General features: G+C 44.1%; 1 protein-coding gene across 1 annotated transcript in view; it reads right to left on the reverse strand.

Moving 5' to 3' along the window:
• sema3fb (sema domain, immunoglobulin domain (Ig), short basic domain, secreted, (semaphorin) 3Fb) overlaps positions 1 to 19,585 on the reverse strand; it is a 185,915-nt gene that overhangs the window by 59,058 nt on the left and 107,272 nt on the right. Inside the window, exons 3-4 of the mRNA XM_037764608.1 lie at positions 18,898 to 19,433; positions 16,924 to 17,091 (exon numbers count right to left, since the gene is read on the reverse strand). Coding sequence (XP_037620536.1) covers positions 16,924 to 17,041 — 118 coding nt within the window. The 5' untranslated portion in view covers positions 17,042 to 17,091; positions 18,898 to 19,433. The remainder of the gene's footprint in view (positions 1 to 16,923; positions 17,092 to 18,897; positions 19,434 to 19,585) is intronic.

Here is a 19,585-nt window from a genome sequence, read left to right on the forward strand (position 1 = left end):
TGCCAGTTGTTTTAGAACTTGACACGACTTGGATGTTGAAAGAGGTTTTTCTTCCATGTTTTGACAAGGTGAAAATAGCGAGCTGATATTATGCAACTCCAAACGACGTGGTTCATGCTCCCTTGTGGATTTAATCTCAGTGGGCTTTCATGTGCTGTTGCTCCAGCCAGAAGACAATCCTGCTTTTCCTTGCAACCATGCAAATCATGATAAATGGAGTTGTCATAAAATTACTGGGTTATGATAGTTTTTTGATGCAGTGTTCATCCCCATCTTGAAAGAAAACGTCTTTCTGGTGAAAGGACACGTAAAGACTTGCACTGCCATGGTAATCGACCTCCAAATCAGTATTGGAATGCTTTGTTGTTGTTGTTGTTGTTTTTTTATACAAGTATGTAATAATAATGTATAAATCCCCAAATAGCCCATGAAATAAGGAACTAGAATAGCACTCGGAGAGCGCAGACCTCCGCCAAGGCGTGACTTTAAAAACAGATCACAGTTCACAGCTGGCGGTTCCGGGAGGTGGTCGGCTTATTATTAACACGGTGTGTTTCCGTGTAACGTATCGGCGGATGCCTCTCTCATTCAGCAGCCTTGTTATGTCTGTATAACGTTACACTACGTTATCTGTCATCCGGTCATCTACAGCTTTTTTCTTTCTCACCGCAGACGGCCAGCAGCTCCCGCACACACATCCACAGAAGGAGGAAGGAGGAAGGCGGGGTCACGTGTCATCAACGCGTCATCAGTTACACTGCGCATGTGTTATACCCTGTGGTCTTAATGCTCAGGCTGATCGGAATCCTTAAAAATATTCCTGAACCGGATCGCCACCAAAATCTAATGGATTGTTCATTGTGACTTGCACCACAGTTGCATTGTTCCTGTGTGAACGCTGATGACCACAACCAGCAGGATAAGACACTGTCACATGCAACAAGTGTCTGAATTTAAACTGAAAGCACCTGCCGTGTCCCTGCAAGCAAAACACACACTCCAACAGTTCTTATTTCCAATGCAATACTTTCTGTCAGAAACTAATCGCAGCTCCAAAACAGCTCCAAAGTCAGTGTCACTTGATTTATTTCCACCCGCTCCGGCGCAGCCAACGAGTCCTAAAGGTGCCTTAGAGATTAACCCACAAACACAAACACACGACTGAGCTTCCGCGCGGGCTCGCAGCCTCCACAGACTCACTGAAGAGTTAACTCCGCAGTGAGTTCCATCCCCACAGCGCGTCATTAAAAGCGCCGCATCTCACCTAACCGTCATTTATCTCTCCACCGCTATAATTAGTTCCGATCAATTACCTTTACTCAATGCTGCTTCCACGTTTAAGAAAACAGGAAGAGCTGCTTATTCATTACTGCTCTCTTTTGCGGGTCTTTTAAATATTCCCTCGGGTTGGTTTCACTAGCGAGGGCCCTTTTTTTTCTGCAGGGGAGGCCTCCATTAAAAAGCCATCGCTCACTACGGGGTCCAACATGTGACAGAGGTGGGTGCTGGGACCCCTCTATGGTCGCGCACTATGACGGAAAAAAAGGAGGTTAACCGGCTTAATTACGGGCTTTAAAATAGTAAACATTCGTCACAGTTGAGCTGCACTGCTGAGCTCCGTCTGACAGAGTTATGAGCAGAAGAGGGGAAACACTGCAAAGGTGGGCGATGATATTACCTGAAGTGGAGTTGGGGAAGTTTGTTCTAGCAGCGAAGACGGCAGGAATACAACCGCAAAGGTGACAAACGTATGGACGGCTGCCTGATTACACACCAGTGGAGCTGAACTCCAGTAAAGTGACAGAATACGGGCGCGTCCAGCGGTGCACAGTTACCGACAAGACTTTCTACCCTGGAAACTAACTTCTTCTACACTTTTCCTCAACACCCTAGCTGCGTGTCTTCTATTTCCAACCTGGAAGATAAAACATAAGCATGTCAAAACTGGAAAGGTGGGAGAGGACAAGTAGGGGGTAAAACCTGATCCACGCTGGGAGAGATTTTGGACTGATTCAGAGTTTGGAGGGAAAGAAGACGAAGAAGGAGTGAAATCCAAGCCTGCCTCTGTCTCCCTGTTCTCCGTCTCACCCTCCCTCTCTGCCAGAGCGGTCCATCTTGCAGTCTAGGCCCGTTTGTCTTCTCACTGAAAGGAAATGCAAAGTAGGTTGCTCCGAAACTCTGGGAAACGCCACGGGACGTCCCCGGGGGGAATTAAATACCTCCACTAAGATCCACACAGTAAAGTGGCAATAAAGTATTCATTAACCCTCCATTGAGGGCCTAAGCAGGAAAACAACTGAGTTAATAAGTCAAACAAGGACTTAGCGCACACAGCAACGCCACCCCCTCTCATCTCAAGATTTACAAAACAATGAGAGGAGCATGTTCGTCCCGCTCAGACAAGCAGGGAGATCAGAGAATCAAAGAGTGATTGAACAAAGTGAGCAACGTTAGGTAATAGTTTCAAAACCCCCTAATGCTCATAATCCTTGTGCTTTCATATCGCAACACATCGCCCACTACTGGTTTGGCAGCATGCCAGGCTGGAGTGGAGGATGTAAACAATTCCCTCTTGACTTTCATTTTCCCTCCATCCGAGGACCTCATTTTTCACCTCCATTCTACACCGCTGTCCTCCCTTTGCAGCGCCGCAGCGGTGCTCCTCGGTCCCGGGCCGAGTAAATCTATAGGCAGCACAGAGAAAGGCCTGCGGGATGCTGCGCGGCCGCATTCATTGACAAAAAAGGCCTGATGCCAGTTTGACGCCCACCCCCGGGTCTCACAGAATGCGAATGAACTTCTGTGAATAAGAGGCAAACCTACACAAACTCCCCTGCAGCTATAGGACCTTCACAGGGGGAAGAGTGTGTGGGCGACGCCAAACAACAACAACAACAAGGGGAGCTGCATGCCAGGGTTCCTCTTTTTCACTCCTCCACCAATCAAGAGGAGGCGCCGCCGCAGGAGGGGGCCTGAAAGGATGGGTCGTTGACAAAAAAATAGCCTGTCGGGGGGTCACCGCCGGCCCCGGCCTCAATGGATGTAAATGAGAGTCCATCTCCACACATTGCAATTAACACCTACTCCACCGACAGCAATGGGGAGATCTCCAAAATCAGCATTTCAAAACCGCGCCACTACAAAGGCATCAAAGTGCATGCTTTGTAATATGGCTGAGTGCTCTTATGGGCTAAACTCTTCAGTGTGTCTTCCAAACAGCCTCATTTCCCCCTTTCAATAGTGGAATAGTATATGACCTCATCATTGACCAGATGAGGAGGTGGGAAGCTTGGAGGGTTGGGTGAAATGCTGACTGCAATTTACTCTTAACGTGCTTCGGTGAACTCTAAAACAATGATCGTATAGCATCCAGTTTCTGTGTTCTAAACTTAAACGGAAAACTACTTCTGCTCTGCAGAATAAACACATGAGTATGGCCTGATGTTGAGTACTAAAATACTGAGTAGAAAGGGTCAAAATGCTGCACTGGGTTTGTGTTTCATCAGGTAGGTTAAGTCAAGTCAATTTTATTTGTATAGTCCAATATCACAAATCAGAAATCTGCCTCAGGGGGCTTTACGATCTGTACAGGATACGACACCCTCTGTCCTTCACAGTTCTGTTCAAATTTTCTGAACTTGTAATATAAAGCCTAACTAGTCCAGGTCTGGCTCTGATCAGTCCCGTAACCCAATCTATCAATGCAGCAAACTGAACCGATTAACTGCTGATTAAACACACACATCATCATACATGCAGAACATGCTGCAGACGGCTTCTATTCTTGCATACTACACATTTATAGCTGAACATACTCAGCTGTTTTAAATACTTGCTTCATCCAAATGTCAGCAAATGACTTCACCATCACTGGCATGCCATAGTGTTTACTTTTGTAATCAGTATTTTTGCAACCCTTTTCAAGATCATGAAAAAAATATTAAATGCCGGTTAACATTCTTTACAAGAGCACAAAGTTCTTCATAAATCTAACCTCTTAATTTTGCTCTCAAAGTGCACCACATTGATGCATTTATCTTTAAAATGTACAAAATTTTCTTCAGGGGAAAAATGCCCCCGGATCCCCCCTAGAGGGTCTGAGGTCCACTAACCACAGTCTCACAAAATCCTGTGGGAAACACTGTGACTACTCCATTTTTGCAGGGCTTAATGCACAGCCCATGAATATGTGCAATATTTTTTGCCTCAAGTGCAGAACAAACTGATTGTCCTGCACAAACATTCAGCTGTATTTGCAAAACACAATGCCTATCATGTGTGTGTGAGTGTGTGTGTGTGTGTGTGTGTGTGTGTGTGTGTGTGTGTGTGCGTGTGTGTGTGTGTGTGTGTGTGTGCGTGTGTGTGTGTGTGTGCGTGCGCGTGTGTGTGTGTGATATCTGTGAATGGCACACAATTATTTTTTCTCATTCTGAGGTTACGGTACAGAGCACCGTCTCAGTCACGGCATATTTACTGTAGACCTCAAAGAGGAGAGGTCACATTAGCGGGCCAGAGTCTCTGAGGCAGCGAGACACATCTGAAACTCAATCCCCCTCTGACAGAGGGTGAGAAATTATGTTGAGGTTGTAGATCAGAGGGAGGAGGGTGGGGGGGCAGTGGCCTTGACCTCTTCAGTCAGGGTCACGCCCCCCCCACTTGACCTTTCTGAAAAACTCCCATATACTTAACGTCTTCAGGGATATACACATGGAGACGGGCTTTATTTGCACTCCTATTGACCAGGAAGTACAGCATCCATATAAAATAGGCCTCTAATGACTCAGCCATAAACTTCAAAGTGAAATCCAAGCTGCAGACTTTAGATGATCTGTATTTACATAAAAGGCCAACACGCTTATCCAGAGGGACACACAATATGTGCAACAGTGCAATAACTTTTATTCCAAGATTAACTAAATTGCAGCCAACCAGTAGTAAGGAGAGCAAGGATCGGATATTTCCTGTACGAGCACAGAATGTCCATGTAAGGAAAACGTGTGATGCATGACAATAAAAGAATAAAATCAGACACTGTAAGAGAGTCTTTCCAGAGCAACTAGTGTGAGTAAAAGAGCCGATGTGATTCATACGAGGTTGATATGAGGTATACTTGAGAAGATTACTTCAAAGCCTACAACTGCAGGAAGGGAGTGACTGTGCTGTTCAGATCGGAGCGCTGTAACCATTTGGAAGCCTGAAGGAACGAACGAGAGTGAACAAGTGATGACTTGGCTTTTTTTCATAGCAAAGAGGGAGCCAAGCGTCTTCTTGGGACCTTAACGCAGAGCAGGGAGAGGGGGCGGCGTGTTGTGCCGGGCTGCAGCCACAGGCCTGGAAGTACGGGGGTGCAGATCCCTTCAAAGACTGGCATGCCAGCACTGGGCTTTGAATATGATACGAGCAAGCTACGGACGGCCAGTAGAAGGAGTGGAGGGAGTGAGGGAGGGAGGGAGGGAGGGAAGGAGGGAGGTGATACTGGGAGAATCTGCAGAGGTGGAAGACAAGGCAGTTTGCCCTGTTCTGGATGAGTTGTACAGAGGCTGAAGGGAATACTTTAACAGGGTGGGAACTGCTGAAACCCAGACAGAAGAAGATGACTAAAACGTGAATCCACATTTTCATGCACCAAATATTAAGTACATGTCCTTGTCTGCTGATCTTAGACAACACAACAAAGAGTTTGCATGTTCTCCCCGTGTTAGCGTGGGGTTTTCTCCGGGTTCTCCGGCTTCCTCCCACAGTCCAAATACATGCAGGTTAATTGTTGACTCTAAATTGCCCGTAGGTGTGAATGTGAGCGTGAATAGTTGTCTGTCTCTATGTGTCAGCCCTGTGATAGTCTTGCGACCTGTCCAGGGTGTACCCCACATTCGCCCAATGTCAGCTGGGATCGGCTACAGATAATCAATGGATGGAAGGATGGATAGTGTGGAGTAGCTAAATACCGGACAATGGGGGTGAAATCACCCCTGTGTCCAGATGACAAGACAAAGAAGCACTGTAACACTGTTAGAAATGATATCACAGTGGATCAAATTCTAAAGCTTTTATGAAACTTGGGCACAGGTTTGAGCTGGATCCACAAACGCGTCTAATCCGCCTGGACTATTATTCTACCTGACACCTTAATCTGCCACAAGAGAAACACTAGCGCTAAGAATATACAGCGTGCAGCCCCAGCGGCGGTGCAGAGACAAAGCCAGTCTGAGTCTTCAACCTGTTTATCCAGTCCCCACTAATGCCCTGTTTTCACAGGTGAGAAAAGACACGAAATCCCACAGGAAGTCTTAATTATGCCACCTAGAAAAAGGACCAACCTTGAAGCTCGGCAGGTTGTGTGCTAGATACCGAGTCGCAGGCTCAGATTGAGCAATGTGTCGAGCCTGAGAACGCTGCATCATTGTCTGTTAACAGTTTCCTGAACAAAGCGGCAGTATAATAACAAAAGATGGTGAGTGACAGTGTTCTTCCACATCACTGAAAAGACTTATAAAGTTTAATCACACCTGACAGGGCTCCCATGACGTGACTGACATGGTCTCCAGCTACCATAGCAGGCTGATCTCATACACTGTCCGTAGCTACACCTACGAAAGTAATGCACTGTAATTTGTGAATATGACATGATCGTGATCGTTAACCAGGAAATATAAAGAGTGGCAAACGCTGCGTAGGGAGGAGGTCGGGGTGGATGGGAGTAGGGCTGTCGCAATAACCGTAATATTGACAAGCCAACCGCCACAACCGCTATATTGACGTTTTTTTCTTTTATGAATTCTTTGCAATGGGAGCGCTGCGTATTTACACTTTGCTACAAACGGCAGCAGCGTGACAAGACGCTGAGCATGTATTCTGCGCTGAGCGCTGCATGTTTTGTGTTTTTTTCTGGTCGCCGAGAGTTGAAAAATGTTCAACTTTGGGTAAAACTCCACACAGACCAACCATCACATCCTACATGTAGCTACAAGTGCTAACAGCAACAACAACAATGGAGGAGAAATGAATACACAGACTGGAGGGTTCCATCCTCTTTCCCTACGTACTTCAGCTTTCTCTTCATCCAGAGCAAGTACTCTACCTTGTGCCGACATTTTTATATTCGGTATCATAGCAACCAAAGCGCAGCTGAAAAAAATGCTGCGCTTCATTGCCCTTCTGTGTTTTGCATTTAACAAAAGACAAATATTTAATCAGTTTTAAAACTGTCATCTTTGTCATTTAAAAGGCAATGATATACCTAATAATAGCCTAACAATGAAGCTCATTTCATGCAGCACTAAAGTCAGTATAAATAAAGTAATTTGCAAAAAAACAAAGTTGCAATAATACCGCATATCGCGCTGTTGAGCCGATCATTATCACCGCACGGGAAATTCCATGACAGCCCTAGATGGGAGTTTTAAAAAATACTGGACTTTCACCGAAGAGACCGGTGTCCATGTCCCGTGTGAAAACAGAAGTCAACGTTGATTTTTTTTGTCACGTAATTTAAGTACTTAAGTAACGCCACTCCCAGAGTTAATTTAAGCCAAATCACGATCTTTTCCTAAACCTAACAAAGTCGTTTTGTTGCCTAAAACTAAGGAAGTCGTTTCCTGTGAAGACGTAAGTTTATTTTGAAAAGACTGTCTGCATGTACCGAGCGGAAACTGACACGTGTTGCTGGACATTTATAGGAAAACGAACGAAAAAGGAGGAATAACTTGCTTGAGAATACCTCGACTATAGTCAGAGTAAAGTTTTTGTGATTACAGGAAATAACCAAGTACTGTCTTATTCCTTGGTTTGACCATGTGGAATCAGTTACAGCTCCAACATGTCTGCCTATATTTCTGCATAGACATAAAAGACATAATTGCGTCAGCTCCGCTCTGTTTGTAATCGTTGCTCTAATTCTGTAGTTTCATGTAAAGCTGGGACAAAAATGCAATTGTAATTCCATAAATAAAAAACACATGGAAGGAGATGCTGCACCCATCGCTGGGGAGAAAGTGATTCACAGTATCTGGACAATTTGGCTGGTATTTTCCAGTCTAGTGAGGAGAGAGGGGGGGAAGGCAACAGATGCAACAACATGCCTGTGAAAGACAAGACGGGCAGACAACACTGGGTCCTCAGTCTTTTCGAGAGACGGTCTTGGTTTCACTGGAGGCGAGGCACCGACAGAGACCCGTAACCCGACTCAGGAGGCTGCTCCGCAGGTGAAACCCTGACCGAACAGGGAGCACCACGCTCTCAACACAACATATCCCTCTTTCTGCAGATGCTAAAAGAGAGCAGGGCTTCCATGCCAGGAATCCCAAACACCCCGAGCCCCGTGCATTTACTGCCGTTCCCATGCCAGGGGAAGAGAAATGAGTAGGAGAGGGAAGACAGACAGAACTGCGGCAGGAAACCGAGCATCCAAAGATGAGTTGGACTATATTTAGACGCCACTCTGTCACCTTCACTTTCCCCTGCCCACAATAATCCTCTGGAGGTGTGTAAGAGCCTTGTTACCTGCTAACACTTCTGCACCTGCGCACATGCAATAATCCAGCACCAGTTGGCCAGATGTTAGAGAAGCACTGATACTATTTCCTCTTTTATCAAACATTAGGACCACCCAGACTGCCGGCGATACACTTTACAACCTCGGGGCCATATGGCCTGAGAATCATGTAACGCAAGGTGCCAAGTGGCTATATTCTGTAACACTCAAGCACAATGACTCGATTCATCGGCCATCATAAAGAAAGGGGTTGTGTGCGTTTAACAACCATGGGAGGGAGAGAATAAAACAGATATTCCTCCGGCGCTGGGTGGGAGGGAGGCGCAGACATCGCTGACGGTTGGCCGACACAGCTATGAGATGACACTGTGACCGCGATTTCATTTGCGAGAGGGAAGCTGGCAGCATCCGAGACAGACACGAGATTACTGCTGGATTCAGGGGGCAACGTGCTGAAAGGTGCCAACATACTCATCTTTTTTTGAGGAATATCACACGTCTGTCCCACACATACACCTGACAAGTAGAGGGGTGAGAATAGGAGCTGAGCTGCCTTCTATAATACCGATGCACTCAGCTGATAGATTTAACAGTTTGGATTAACTGCAAAGCTTTATGGAGAAAACACATTCAAATGCAATCAAGTGCAAACAATGTACCAGTTGGTCCGGAAATAAAATGCAATCACGGTCCCATCAGTCATCCACCAAATAGGCAATATGGTCTATGGAACAGTGGCTCGCAGGCAGATAGCTAATCGATCCCTGATACCTGACCTGTCAACCCAAGACTATTGGACATATAAGCGTTTAACGATTACCTCTGACTAGATAATCATCCATGCCCCGAGTTTGGACAAGGACTGCGGCCGGTCAGCGATCACATGTCATTTTAGCACGATTGTTGCATGATTTTGATTGAAACGCAATGAAGAGTGCCATGCCATTACAGCTATGTGCTCAGAATTTATATTCGTCAAAGAGATAAATGCATCTCAAGGTGGGCTACATTCATTTCTGACATGAATTTCAGCATTTAATCCCTGCAACAAGACTAATAAACTACTAAACAAGTAAAGGAATGTGTGTCACACATGAATTTTATATTGTTTCCATGTGATGTATAGATTTAAATGTGGTACAAATTCCACTCTATTAAAGGATAACTTCTGTATTTTTCAACCTGGATCTATTTTCCCATGTTTTTGTATCGAAGTGACTAATGGAGATAACAGTTTCTGAAATTGGTCCAGTATTGAGGGAGAACGCTGCAGCTGCCAGCCGCTAAACGAGCTGTAATGTAATCCTTTGGGGCAACCTGGCACCGTCAATGTATGTCCACTAAAGTGCTTGTTTTTGCCACTGACAGGCCCAGATTATTATTATAAGTGTCTGACAACATTATGGAAAGGACCCTACAGAGAAATGATATGTTCTTCTTAAAATTTGCTTCCTGTGTAATGTGACTTGTTGCCGGAAGAGACGACGGTGGAAACGTGAGTGAGAGTGGAGGGAGGAATGCCACGAGACACCGGTGTTGTCAGAGTTTGTTATGTTGGGGTACAGAAAGCGTAGGTCGGTGTTATCTAAAAGATTTTTATTGTCATGGCCGAATATTTAGATGATTTCGACAATGTGGATGCGACGCAAGGTTTCAGAGCGAGGCTTTACTGAGCGAGACACACCATAACAAACAGAGTGGATCAAGCGAACGATAAAAAAAAATATTTATTTCTCTGTAGGCTCCTTTCCTTAATGGCATTAGACACTTATAATTACAATCTGAGCCTGTCAGTGGCAAAAACAAACACTTTTAGTGGACGTAAACTAATGGTGCCAGGTTGCCCCAATCGATTACATTATAACCTGTTTAGCGGCTGCGGCATTATCCCTCAATACTGGACCAAATTCATAAATTGTGTCCCCATTAATCACACAAAAACATCAGAAAATAGGGACCAAGTTAAAAAATATCAAAGTTATCCTTTAAGTTTGTGGAGCTGGTGTTCTCCCAGATACAAAACACACACATTAGGTAAAAGGGATCACTATTCTTAAGTCGTGTGCATTACAGTGAAGGATTAACACTGCTTCTAGATCTCAGACTAGACCTCACACCACAGCCGCCTTTTTGCTTCAACACGCACCGTCTTCTCTACACCCACTCAATCCCATTTCAAATGTTTTACTCAGTTAAGGATGGCTTCCAGCCAACCGGGACCTAACAGCGCAGTGACACTCTCGACAGCTGGATCACAGCGCAGTGCAAGTTGTGCCGGACCAAGCTGCGTTTGCACTTAAACCACCGTCACCACCCTGCCGACTATGTTCAATGGTTAACCACGGCGCTACAAATGACTGCTGTGTGCCTGCTGAGGGAGAAGAGAGTTTTACACTAAATATAACCTGGCTTAGCTGCTGTGCAGAGAAGCTGAGGTCTGGGCCGTGGCCAGAGTAATAGTGGTTTTCAATGCTTTGTCAGTCATTACTCTGCTGCCGTGGGGATATATGGACTCAACCCTCACAAACAGTAATTAGAGATCACAGCCGAACATCAGCAGCGGTGCCAGACTACTGGGGCAGCGGTTTCGCGGCTTCTAAGTGTGGTTCGACAATACTGCAATATTACATTTAGTGGCGAAGGTGTGCCAATATGCTCGAGGTATCCTGCAAATTAGACGGCAACTAAACAGGAAGTTATTAGTAATGATGATCACCTTGAGAAAATATACAAGTCACATCGCATTTGCTTCACAGAGCAGCAAAAGGGGCAAATTTGCCAAAGAAACCACATCATATTTGTTCAGTCAAACAGCCAATATTGAGTAAACACTCAGCTCCAACCTCAAAAAATGCATGCTGTCATAACCAATCAGGTCAGTACTGATAACAGCGTTTGATAACTCTGATCACTTATGTGCAGCGCAGAGAAGAAAGTGACCACTGGAATGTGTTGTGTGAACAACAGTAATAAGAGTTTAAACATTTACTAGTAGAAGTGACAGGACAGCAGTAATGGGGGCAAGCCCAGAGATGAACTGATAGTAAACTGTTGACTTATCAAAACAACTACCTCACTTCTAAGCTGCTTTTTAGCTCGCATTTTCAGATTTAATCCTCGTCTGTTTTTATTCCGGGGCACTAAAAGACAAATAAATACTAAACTCCTGCATAACAAGGGGCAACACGTATCAGAATGGCTGGTATTTAACCTCAAAGGGGAGTTTCTAACCCTCTACGCTGCCACCCACCCACACACCCGATATAGACTAAAGACTTTGCTGAGGAGTAAAAATAGGAGCCTGCTGTTAGCCCTTCACAGGAGGGCGTGCAGATGAGAAATATCTGGAATAATGATGACGAGCCAGAGCTGCATCCTTTTACTGCCACCTGCCTCGGCAGCGGTGAGCTCATGTGTGTGTTATTGTGGCAAAGTTGACCCATATTCTGGTGTGGATTTGGCCTTGTATGTACTCAGTGGGGAGGAGAGGGGGGGAGTGTGCTGTAATCCTTATGATGTTATGGTATTTAAAGGACTTTTCCTTTTGTACTGACAGACCATAATTCCGTCGCTGTAGCTGTCAAAGCAGCCGCTTCAAATTTCATTAACACCCAGTGAGAAAGGGTGAGAGGTGCGCTGTGTATAATTCTCACATGGTCTTTGCAGCACAAGGCGTGGCCGTAGATGACGTCTGCGTGGCTTTTCAAAGTGAAGATTTACAATCGCGGGGATTCTTGACCCCGTGCCTCTCTGTTTATTCTGAATCAGTGTTTACCCGCTGTCTGTTTATCTAAGCAGCCTCTAAAATGCCATTAAAGGCTTTTAGTTACCAGTTACTCCTTCCACATAAACAACAGCATCTAAAGCTTGGACAGCGCCTTGCTTCAATTTTGCAGTAAAATTATGTTTTGTGAGTGAATGAAGTCCCAACAGCCCAGATGAGGCGGAGGTTTGTGTGTGGTATACGTCCTGAAACAGCAGAGACATAAGCATGGATTTAGATTGGGATCTTCTTAATGTATGAACTGGAATATGTCATAGAGGGAATGTGGGCCAACAGCAGTAATGTTACACTCTTTGCAAAAACTTCCCTCAGGAGTGCTTTGTCCATTCAGAAAACGTCTGTACCTCGCAGCGTGAGGCTAAAGCAAGAATCTAAAAAAAAAACTGCACATATAAATCAGTCGACCTCTTAATGGATTTACGCTACAAAGGCACTTGCATGACTTATGTGAGTCTCACGGAGAGGCGATGCTCTCACACGATCCTTTCACATGTTAATTCACTATTTCACTTTCACGGTGATGGACAGCTTTAAAAAAAAGAAAATGGGCTGATTTGGCGGCACTACTTACTTTACTATACGACAAGTCCACTCCTGTACGCAAAGAATAATCAAGGTCACTGATTTAAACACCTGCATGGCTCCAGAGAACTTAATGAACTGATTAAAGTTTACAATTTCATTGACAAAATCAACATATCCCCGTACATCCTATCATCCTATCATATCTTACGAAAAGTTATTCCAAATTTTTCGTGCGATTTCGTGACGCATGTGTCTATTTCCGCTGCAGTCTTTTCAAAATAAACTTCCGTCTCCACAGGAAACAACTTAGTTCGGTTTAGGAACAGACCGTGGTTTAGGTTAAAATAACCCCAGAAGTTGCGTAACTTAAGTACGGAAGTTATGTGACAAATAAATCAACACCTGTCTCCTGGGCAAAAGTTCTGTGTTACTTGACCATCCATCCACCGAGACCTCCTCCCTACACGGCGTTTGTCGCTCTTTTTACTTCCTGGTTCACGATTAGGTGGATTACATACAAATTGATTTTGTGGGATATAAACGAATTACAGTACATTACTTTTCGTAGGTATAGTATACTGTAGCTACCCACGGTGTATGAGAACAGTTTGACAACATGAATGGTTTGCCACTTTGCAAAAAAAAAAATGGTACTGCAACAACTAGTCGATTAATTGATTAGTCAACGACTGAAAAGTATTTTGATAATCGATAAACCGTTTTAGTAATTTTTTGAATAACACTCGATTTTGTTTTGACTAAAACTGAGTTTCTCCACAAAGAATCACACAAAAGCACCACTTTAAATCTTGTGTCTACCAGAGATGTGCTCACACTTAGAAATAAGTCATTCAGCATGAAAAAGGCATAAAATATGACTAATCGACTAAAGAAATCTTAGTCAACTAAGACCAAAACGACCGATTAGTCGACTAATCGACTAAGAGGGGACAGTCCCACAATAAACTGAATAGATTTGGGTTTTGGACTGATGGTTGAATAAAACAAGCAGTCTGAATACATCGCCTTGAGCTGTGGGACATTATATCAGACATTTTTCAATATTTTGTGACGTTTCACAGGAATAACAATGAATCCATTAGTCGAGAGAATAATCGGCATTAATCAATAATGAAATGAATCGTTAATTGCAGCCCTACATGAAATATATTCATGAAAAAAGATGAGCGTGTCCCCAAACAATGAACTACACAATCAAATGTCTTGACTTCACTCTTCTTCACTTTACCACTAGCCAACAATGTTCTTACATGTCATGCAACGAGTCACTTTGTGTGTGTGTTAACTCAAACTAGCAGATTCCCAGCACTTCCAGCTCCACTATTTGAGATGATTCCTCTCTTGGGGGTTTCTGGCGACAGCAGTCTTAGTCTCAACTAACCTTAAAATGTCAACTGATTATCTACGGTGGTTTCGCTTCGCTCGCTCTCCTCGTTCTACGAAACACTGACTTCTCATCTGACATTGATTACATGCATTTGCTGTCTGAACTGAGGCAGAGTATACTTTCTTTTTGCTGACTCAGCTTACGAGCACAGAAAACGTGATAAGCCTGAACAAAGTCTACTTCCACGGTTTATCCCTCAGACTCTACAAACTCTAATCTTACAGAAATGTGTATAAGTAAATTTTTTCCACCTTATATCTCCTGAATATTTTGAGACTGAATATCACAGAAGGTGTTCTCCCTGTCATAAAAGCTGTGCACGCCACGTGAAGCCAAAGCAATTAGGTCCCGTGATTTACTCTACCTGCTTTAATAGGGAAGTGAGGGCCTCCCAGATGGAGGTCATGGTTGTGAACCTCGCTCCTCAGCTACTGAGTTAATCAGTTTGGAACATGTGTTGAGTTCAACGCTGAGAGAAACATTCAGCTTTATAGCGGCAATTTAAGTTTTTCCTTCACGGTGTGATACGCCGCCGTAATGATCAATAATAATAAACAAGGGACTAATAATTAACGCATTCTTTTCCTCAGTCTCATAAAAAACTAGAGCTGTCAATCGATTATAATAGTTAATCGCACAATCTTTATCTGTTCAAAATGTACCTTAAAGGGAGATTAGTCAAGTATTTAATACTCTTATCAACATGGGAGTGGGCAAATATGCTGCTTTATGCAAATGTATGTACATATTTATTATTGTAAATCAATAAACAACACAAAATAATGACAAATATTGTCCAGAAACCCTCACAGGTACTGCATTTAGCATAAGAAATATGCTCAAAATATAACATGGCAAACTGCAGCCCAACAGGCAACAACAGCTGTCAGTGTGTCAGTGTGCTGACTTGACTATGACTTGCCCTAAACTGCATGTGATTATCATAAAGTGGGCATGTCTGTAAAGGGGAGACTCGTGGGTACCCATAGAACCCATTTACATTCACATATCTTGAGGTCAGAGGTCAACGGACCCCTTTGAAAATGGCCATGGCAGTTTTTCCTCGCCAAAATTTAGCGCAAGTTTGGAACGTTATTTAACCTCCTTCACGACAAGTTAGTATGACATGGTTGGTACCGATGGATTCCTTAGGTTTTTTAGTTTCATATGATGCCAGTATCTTCACTCTATGCGTTAAAGAAAAAGTAATGGCGTTAAAACAAATTTGCATTATCGGGTTTTTATCACGTTAACTTATATATTCTGTCCACACTTGTCGTCACACTGCGTTCCATTAAAGTTGCTGCTCGGAGGCAAACTGCAAACAGCTCAAGCAAAAAAACTTAACACATCATGATGCATCAGGGGAAGTGCAGCCAGCTTGCCAAGGTAAGGACTACACGGGCCTCTCAGAAAGCAATTAAGGGAGAGAGAGTCATAATATTGAATGGAGAGGAGGGGGGGGGGATGCATTCCTCCGAGAGAGGCAGCAGCAGTAGACTGTGAAATTCATATTGACTGGAGAGGCAAACACACGCAGGTAAGCAGGGGAGCCGAAGCTTTTTCCACTTTGCTTGTCAGCCAAAGAACAGCGGCGTGTAGTCCGCTGCTTTCACATATATATTCCCAGTGAGTTCAGCCATCCACAGATGCACCTATATACACAAAGTCTGCTCACAGTAAAATCCTATAGAGTGAAACACAATTAACGCAGCTCTCTGAAAACAACACAGCGTTTTTGTGCGAAGACCAAACTGATATTTTGGAAAAACTGCTGAGCTCTGGATGTGCGTTCACTGATGTGGTAAATCCTACTTGATTAAAGCAGGAAAAACGCCTTCGACAATGAACTGTGCCAGTCCACTTAATTAAGTCAACTTGTACGAGGGAGCGCTGGGAAATGGAAAGCAAAGCAAACAGGGGCGCTGCTGCTGCTGCTCGCTCGCCCCTCGGCTTTTTCTCTGGATGCTAATCAAAGGCTTGATCTCGGAGCAGGACAGGCCTCGGGGACGTCGCTCTGCTTGGCTGATCCTGGCAATTTGCTCTTGATAATACCCTCTCTCTCAATCCGCACCCCCTCGGAACCCGGCAACCCATCTCACCTAATCTGCATGACCGCCGGAACGCACAAACACAGCCCCCCCTAAAGTACACGTCTGCCTCACCGGGGAATAATCACATAATGGCCATGCAGTTATTACATGCTCCTTATTATCCCGTCTCTCTTTGTGGCTCCAATTTAGGGATTCCACAATAAAGATGATTGAAGATAAAGACGCCGCTTTTGATTAACTAAAACAATAATGGTGTATATTGTTTCAAAAGGAGTATCTTCAATATGTGCGTCTGTTGTTTGTGTTTTTTAATTGTTTGTACAATATAATCCCGTGGAAGCATCTGGTGGTTATTACACCGCCTGGAGGTCTGAGGAAGGGGCAGAAAATCAGAATAGCATGATTTGTTTGTGGTCTGCTTTGCGGCGTAACGGGAGAGTCTGGTGATGCTGTAAGTTCCTCTTCTGCACTTATCAAAAGCCACAATCGCTCCGATTACGCAGCTGTCAAGTCATCAGTCACACAGCAAGCAAACATATGGCAGAGTTTAATAAACCGGCGCAGAATCAGAAGAGTCGCAACACCAGTTGCAAACCAGAAATGAGAGGCAGGTGGGGATGAAAAAAAAAACAGAGTAGAGGATGAGGTTCAGGGTTCCTACCTTTGAAGGAGATGAAGACGCGGGGCGCGGCCAACGGGTCGATGATCAGCGGGTTCCCGAGAACGATGCCGGACAGTGCCAGGAGGGCGTGGACCGTCCACAGACCGTCCAGCTGCATGGTGGACCAACCTCCAGCGGCACACGAAGAGCGTTTATTAAAAAAAATCTCTGCAGGGACAAAAACAAACAGAAAAGAGAAGATGCTTTCTCAACTCCACACATCTGCCACAATAAGTCATTTATTAATTTATGTGACACGTCAAATCAACGGCTCCCAGGGGCCCCATCCCTGCAAGAGTGTTTTGGCACTGCAGCACTGTAGGTGTGGAGATTACACCCAGATCTCTGGGAGCTTCACTAAACTAGTCGTGATGGAGGCGAGCCAAGCTTTTAGAGATGTGTACACACTTCCATTTGGGAAGAATTATGTTTGTTTTTTTCAGAGTGTGTGTGTGCCTGTGTGACAAACTGATGGAAAGATCTCGCTGACTCTGGTGAGAGAAGCACCCAAAACACATTCCTACGTCATGACACCATACATGTGTGTGTGCTGCTCTGTAATTACACCTAATACCGGGTTGTACCCCGTCCTCACGCTTGCTAGAGAAAGAGACACAAAAAAAGTTGTGATTGGTGCAAATAAAATATTAACTTCTATCTAAAGGGGTGACGAATGATGACGGGCTCAAACGCTAACTGGGATGGTTTAACAAGTCTTCCAGACAATGCAGCGGTGGTCATCAATAAAGTGTCCAGTTAATGAATGATAGGCAGCAGGGAGCAACACACATCTGTCACAGATCATCAGAAAGACTCCTCTAACAGGCCATCCTCTATCAAATCCACTCTTGGTCCATTTAATCACCTCTACCATGTTGCCACTTGTCTGCATTTACATAAGGATGGATAAAACTTTCTTTCACCACACTTTTTTCCCCCTAAAACAGCAACCTGACCTCACCGGCTGGACACAAAACTCTTCCGACTACAAAACACCGAACATTTGGAAACAGGTCTCCATCTCAAACACACACCTTCAGCGGAGCCAGAGAGTCCTCAGACCGGTTGGCTGCGGTGGATTTATGAGTATAACCCAGCTGTTTAAACCTTGGGCTGTTTACTGACAATTTGTTAACCATCCAGCTGTTTATTCGGAGACAGAGGCCAAGTCCTTCACACAAGCACATGAAATCAAACAAGGCAGCAGGCACTGCTCATAAAATGACACTGAGGAGGAGACTGAAAGACACTCACATTATGCTATGAAGATAAATGTACCTCCATGAGTTCAAGTTTGCAAAAAAAAAAGACCCTTTATGGAAACATTTAACCATTTAAATCCATCACACAGAAGATCTCAGATCCACTGATGCTCTCAGCTTCTTCATTGTTTGTGTCTGCAAGTTATTAACTGGACAACTATTAAAACAAAAGCTAATAAGCACATGTGAGGTCAGTGGCAACATAACCCTCCTCCTGAATCCTGCTGCTTTATTATTCAGTGGCTACAGAAACAACAACTGAGGCAAATAAGAAGCCTCTTTCTGCAGTATGAATGCTGAAAATGTGACAAACTTAATATATTTCCATCACTATGTTCTTCACAATGAAGGACAACATGTATGCATGAAAAGGTTCAGTGTTTGGTGAATGATATAGACTGAAATGTGTGTGTGACAGACTGGCAGCCTTGGCTACACATGGGCGACAGAACTGTAAACAGTCTGGTGTGGCATTAGAGCGCACGGTGAAAACTGAAGAGACATTCAATAAATAGTAACACTGATTCATGTATGGAATTAAGGTTGTGATCCATCAGAAATTAAAATTATGATTAGATATTTCTGTTCAAATGTGTATAAAAGGAAAACAACACAGTGCTGCAAATATTATAATTAGAGATAATAAAAAAGCGCGCAGTTTTTACCATCAATAAAGCAGGATAAATAGAAAATAAAGCAGAATAAGGCTTACCTTATTGTTACAGCTTTCCGAATAGAAGTTCAGATCCAACCTTGCAAGTCATTGAACAAACCAATTCCAACAGATCGATCACTTTCGTCTCCAAGTTGAAATCAATAATAACAATAGAAAATCCCGGTGGTGGTGCTGGTGGAGCTGGACAGTCCTCTACCTGTGCGCACGGTGTGCGTATTTTGGCCCCGGAGTTCCTCAATAAGAAAATAAAAATAAAATGTTTCTCTAGTTCAATCTTGCTCGAGATCCGCGAGGCGAGGAGCTACTGTCGTCGCACGAGCACAATGAACATCTCGTGTGAAGAAAAAGAAAGCAAAGTCCCTCCGTGGTGTTTGTTAGAGAGGTCCAGACACGCAGCGTGTTTCTCCTTCAGGAAAGTTAGACGCTCCTGACTGTAGAGGAGGCAGCGCAGCGAGCAGGTGGATGCAGAGGCCCATCTTAAACACACCCACAGGGCGGGCAGCGAGACGAGCAGAGCCGCCCATCAACCATCACACAGACACTGATTTACTGCTCTGTTATACTGCTGCATGCTGTCAGAGAGGAGAGCAGAGAGAGAGAGAGATACTCCTTCAGTGCTGAAGATGTATTATTATAGTTTATTTATAAATTATCTTTATTATGACACAAAGTGCAAAAAGTTGCAAAATGGTGTTACCACTTTCTAATAAGGCAACTAATCAAT

The sequence above is a fragment of the Sebastes umbrosus genome, chromosome 1 (genome assembly GCF_015220745.1).
Source record: "Sebastes umbrosus isolate fSebUmb1 chromosome 1, fSebUmb1.pri, whole genome shotgun sequence".
In the NCBI taxonomy this organism is placed as follows: domain Eukaryota; kingdom Metazoa; phylum Chordata; class Actinopteri; order Perciformes; family Sebastidae; genus Sebastes; species Sebastes umbrosus.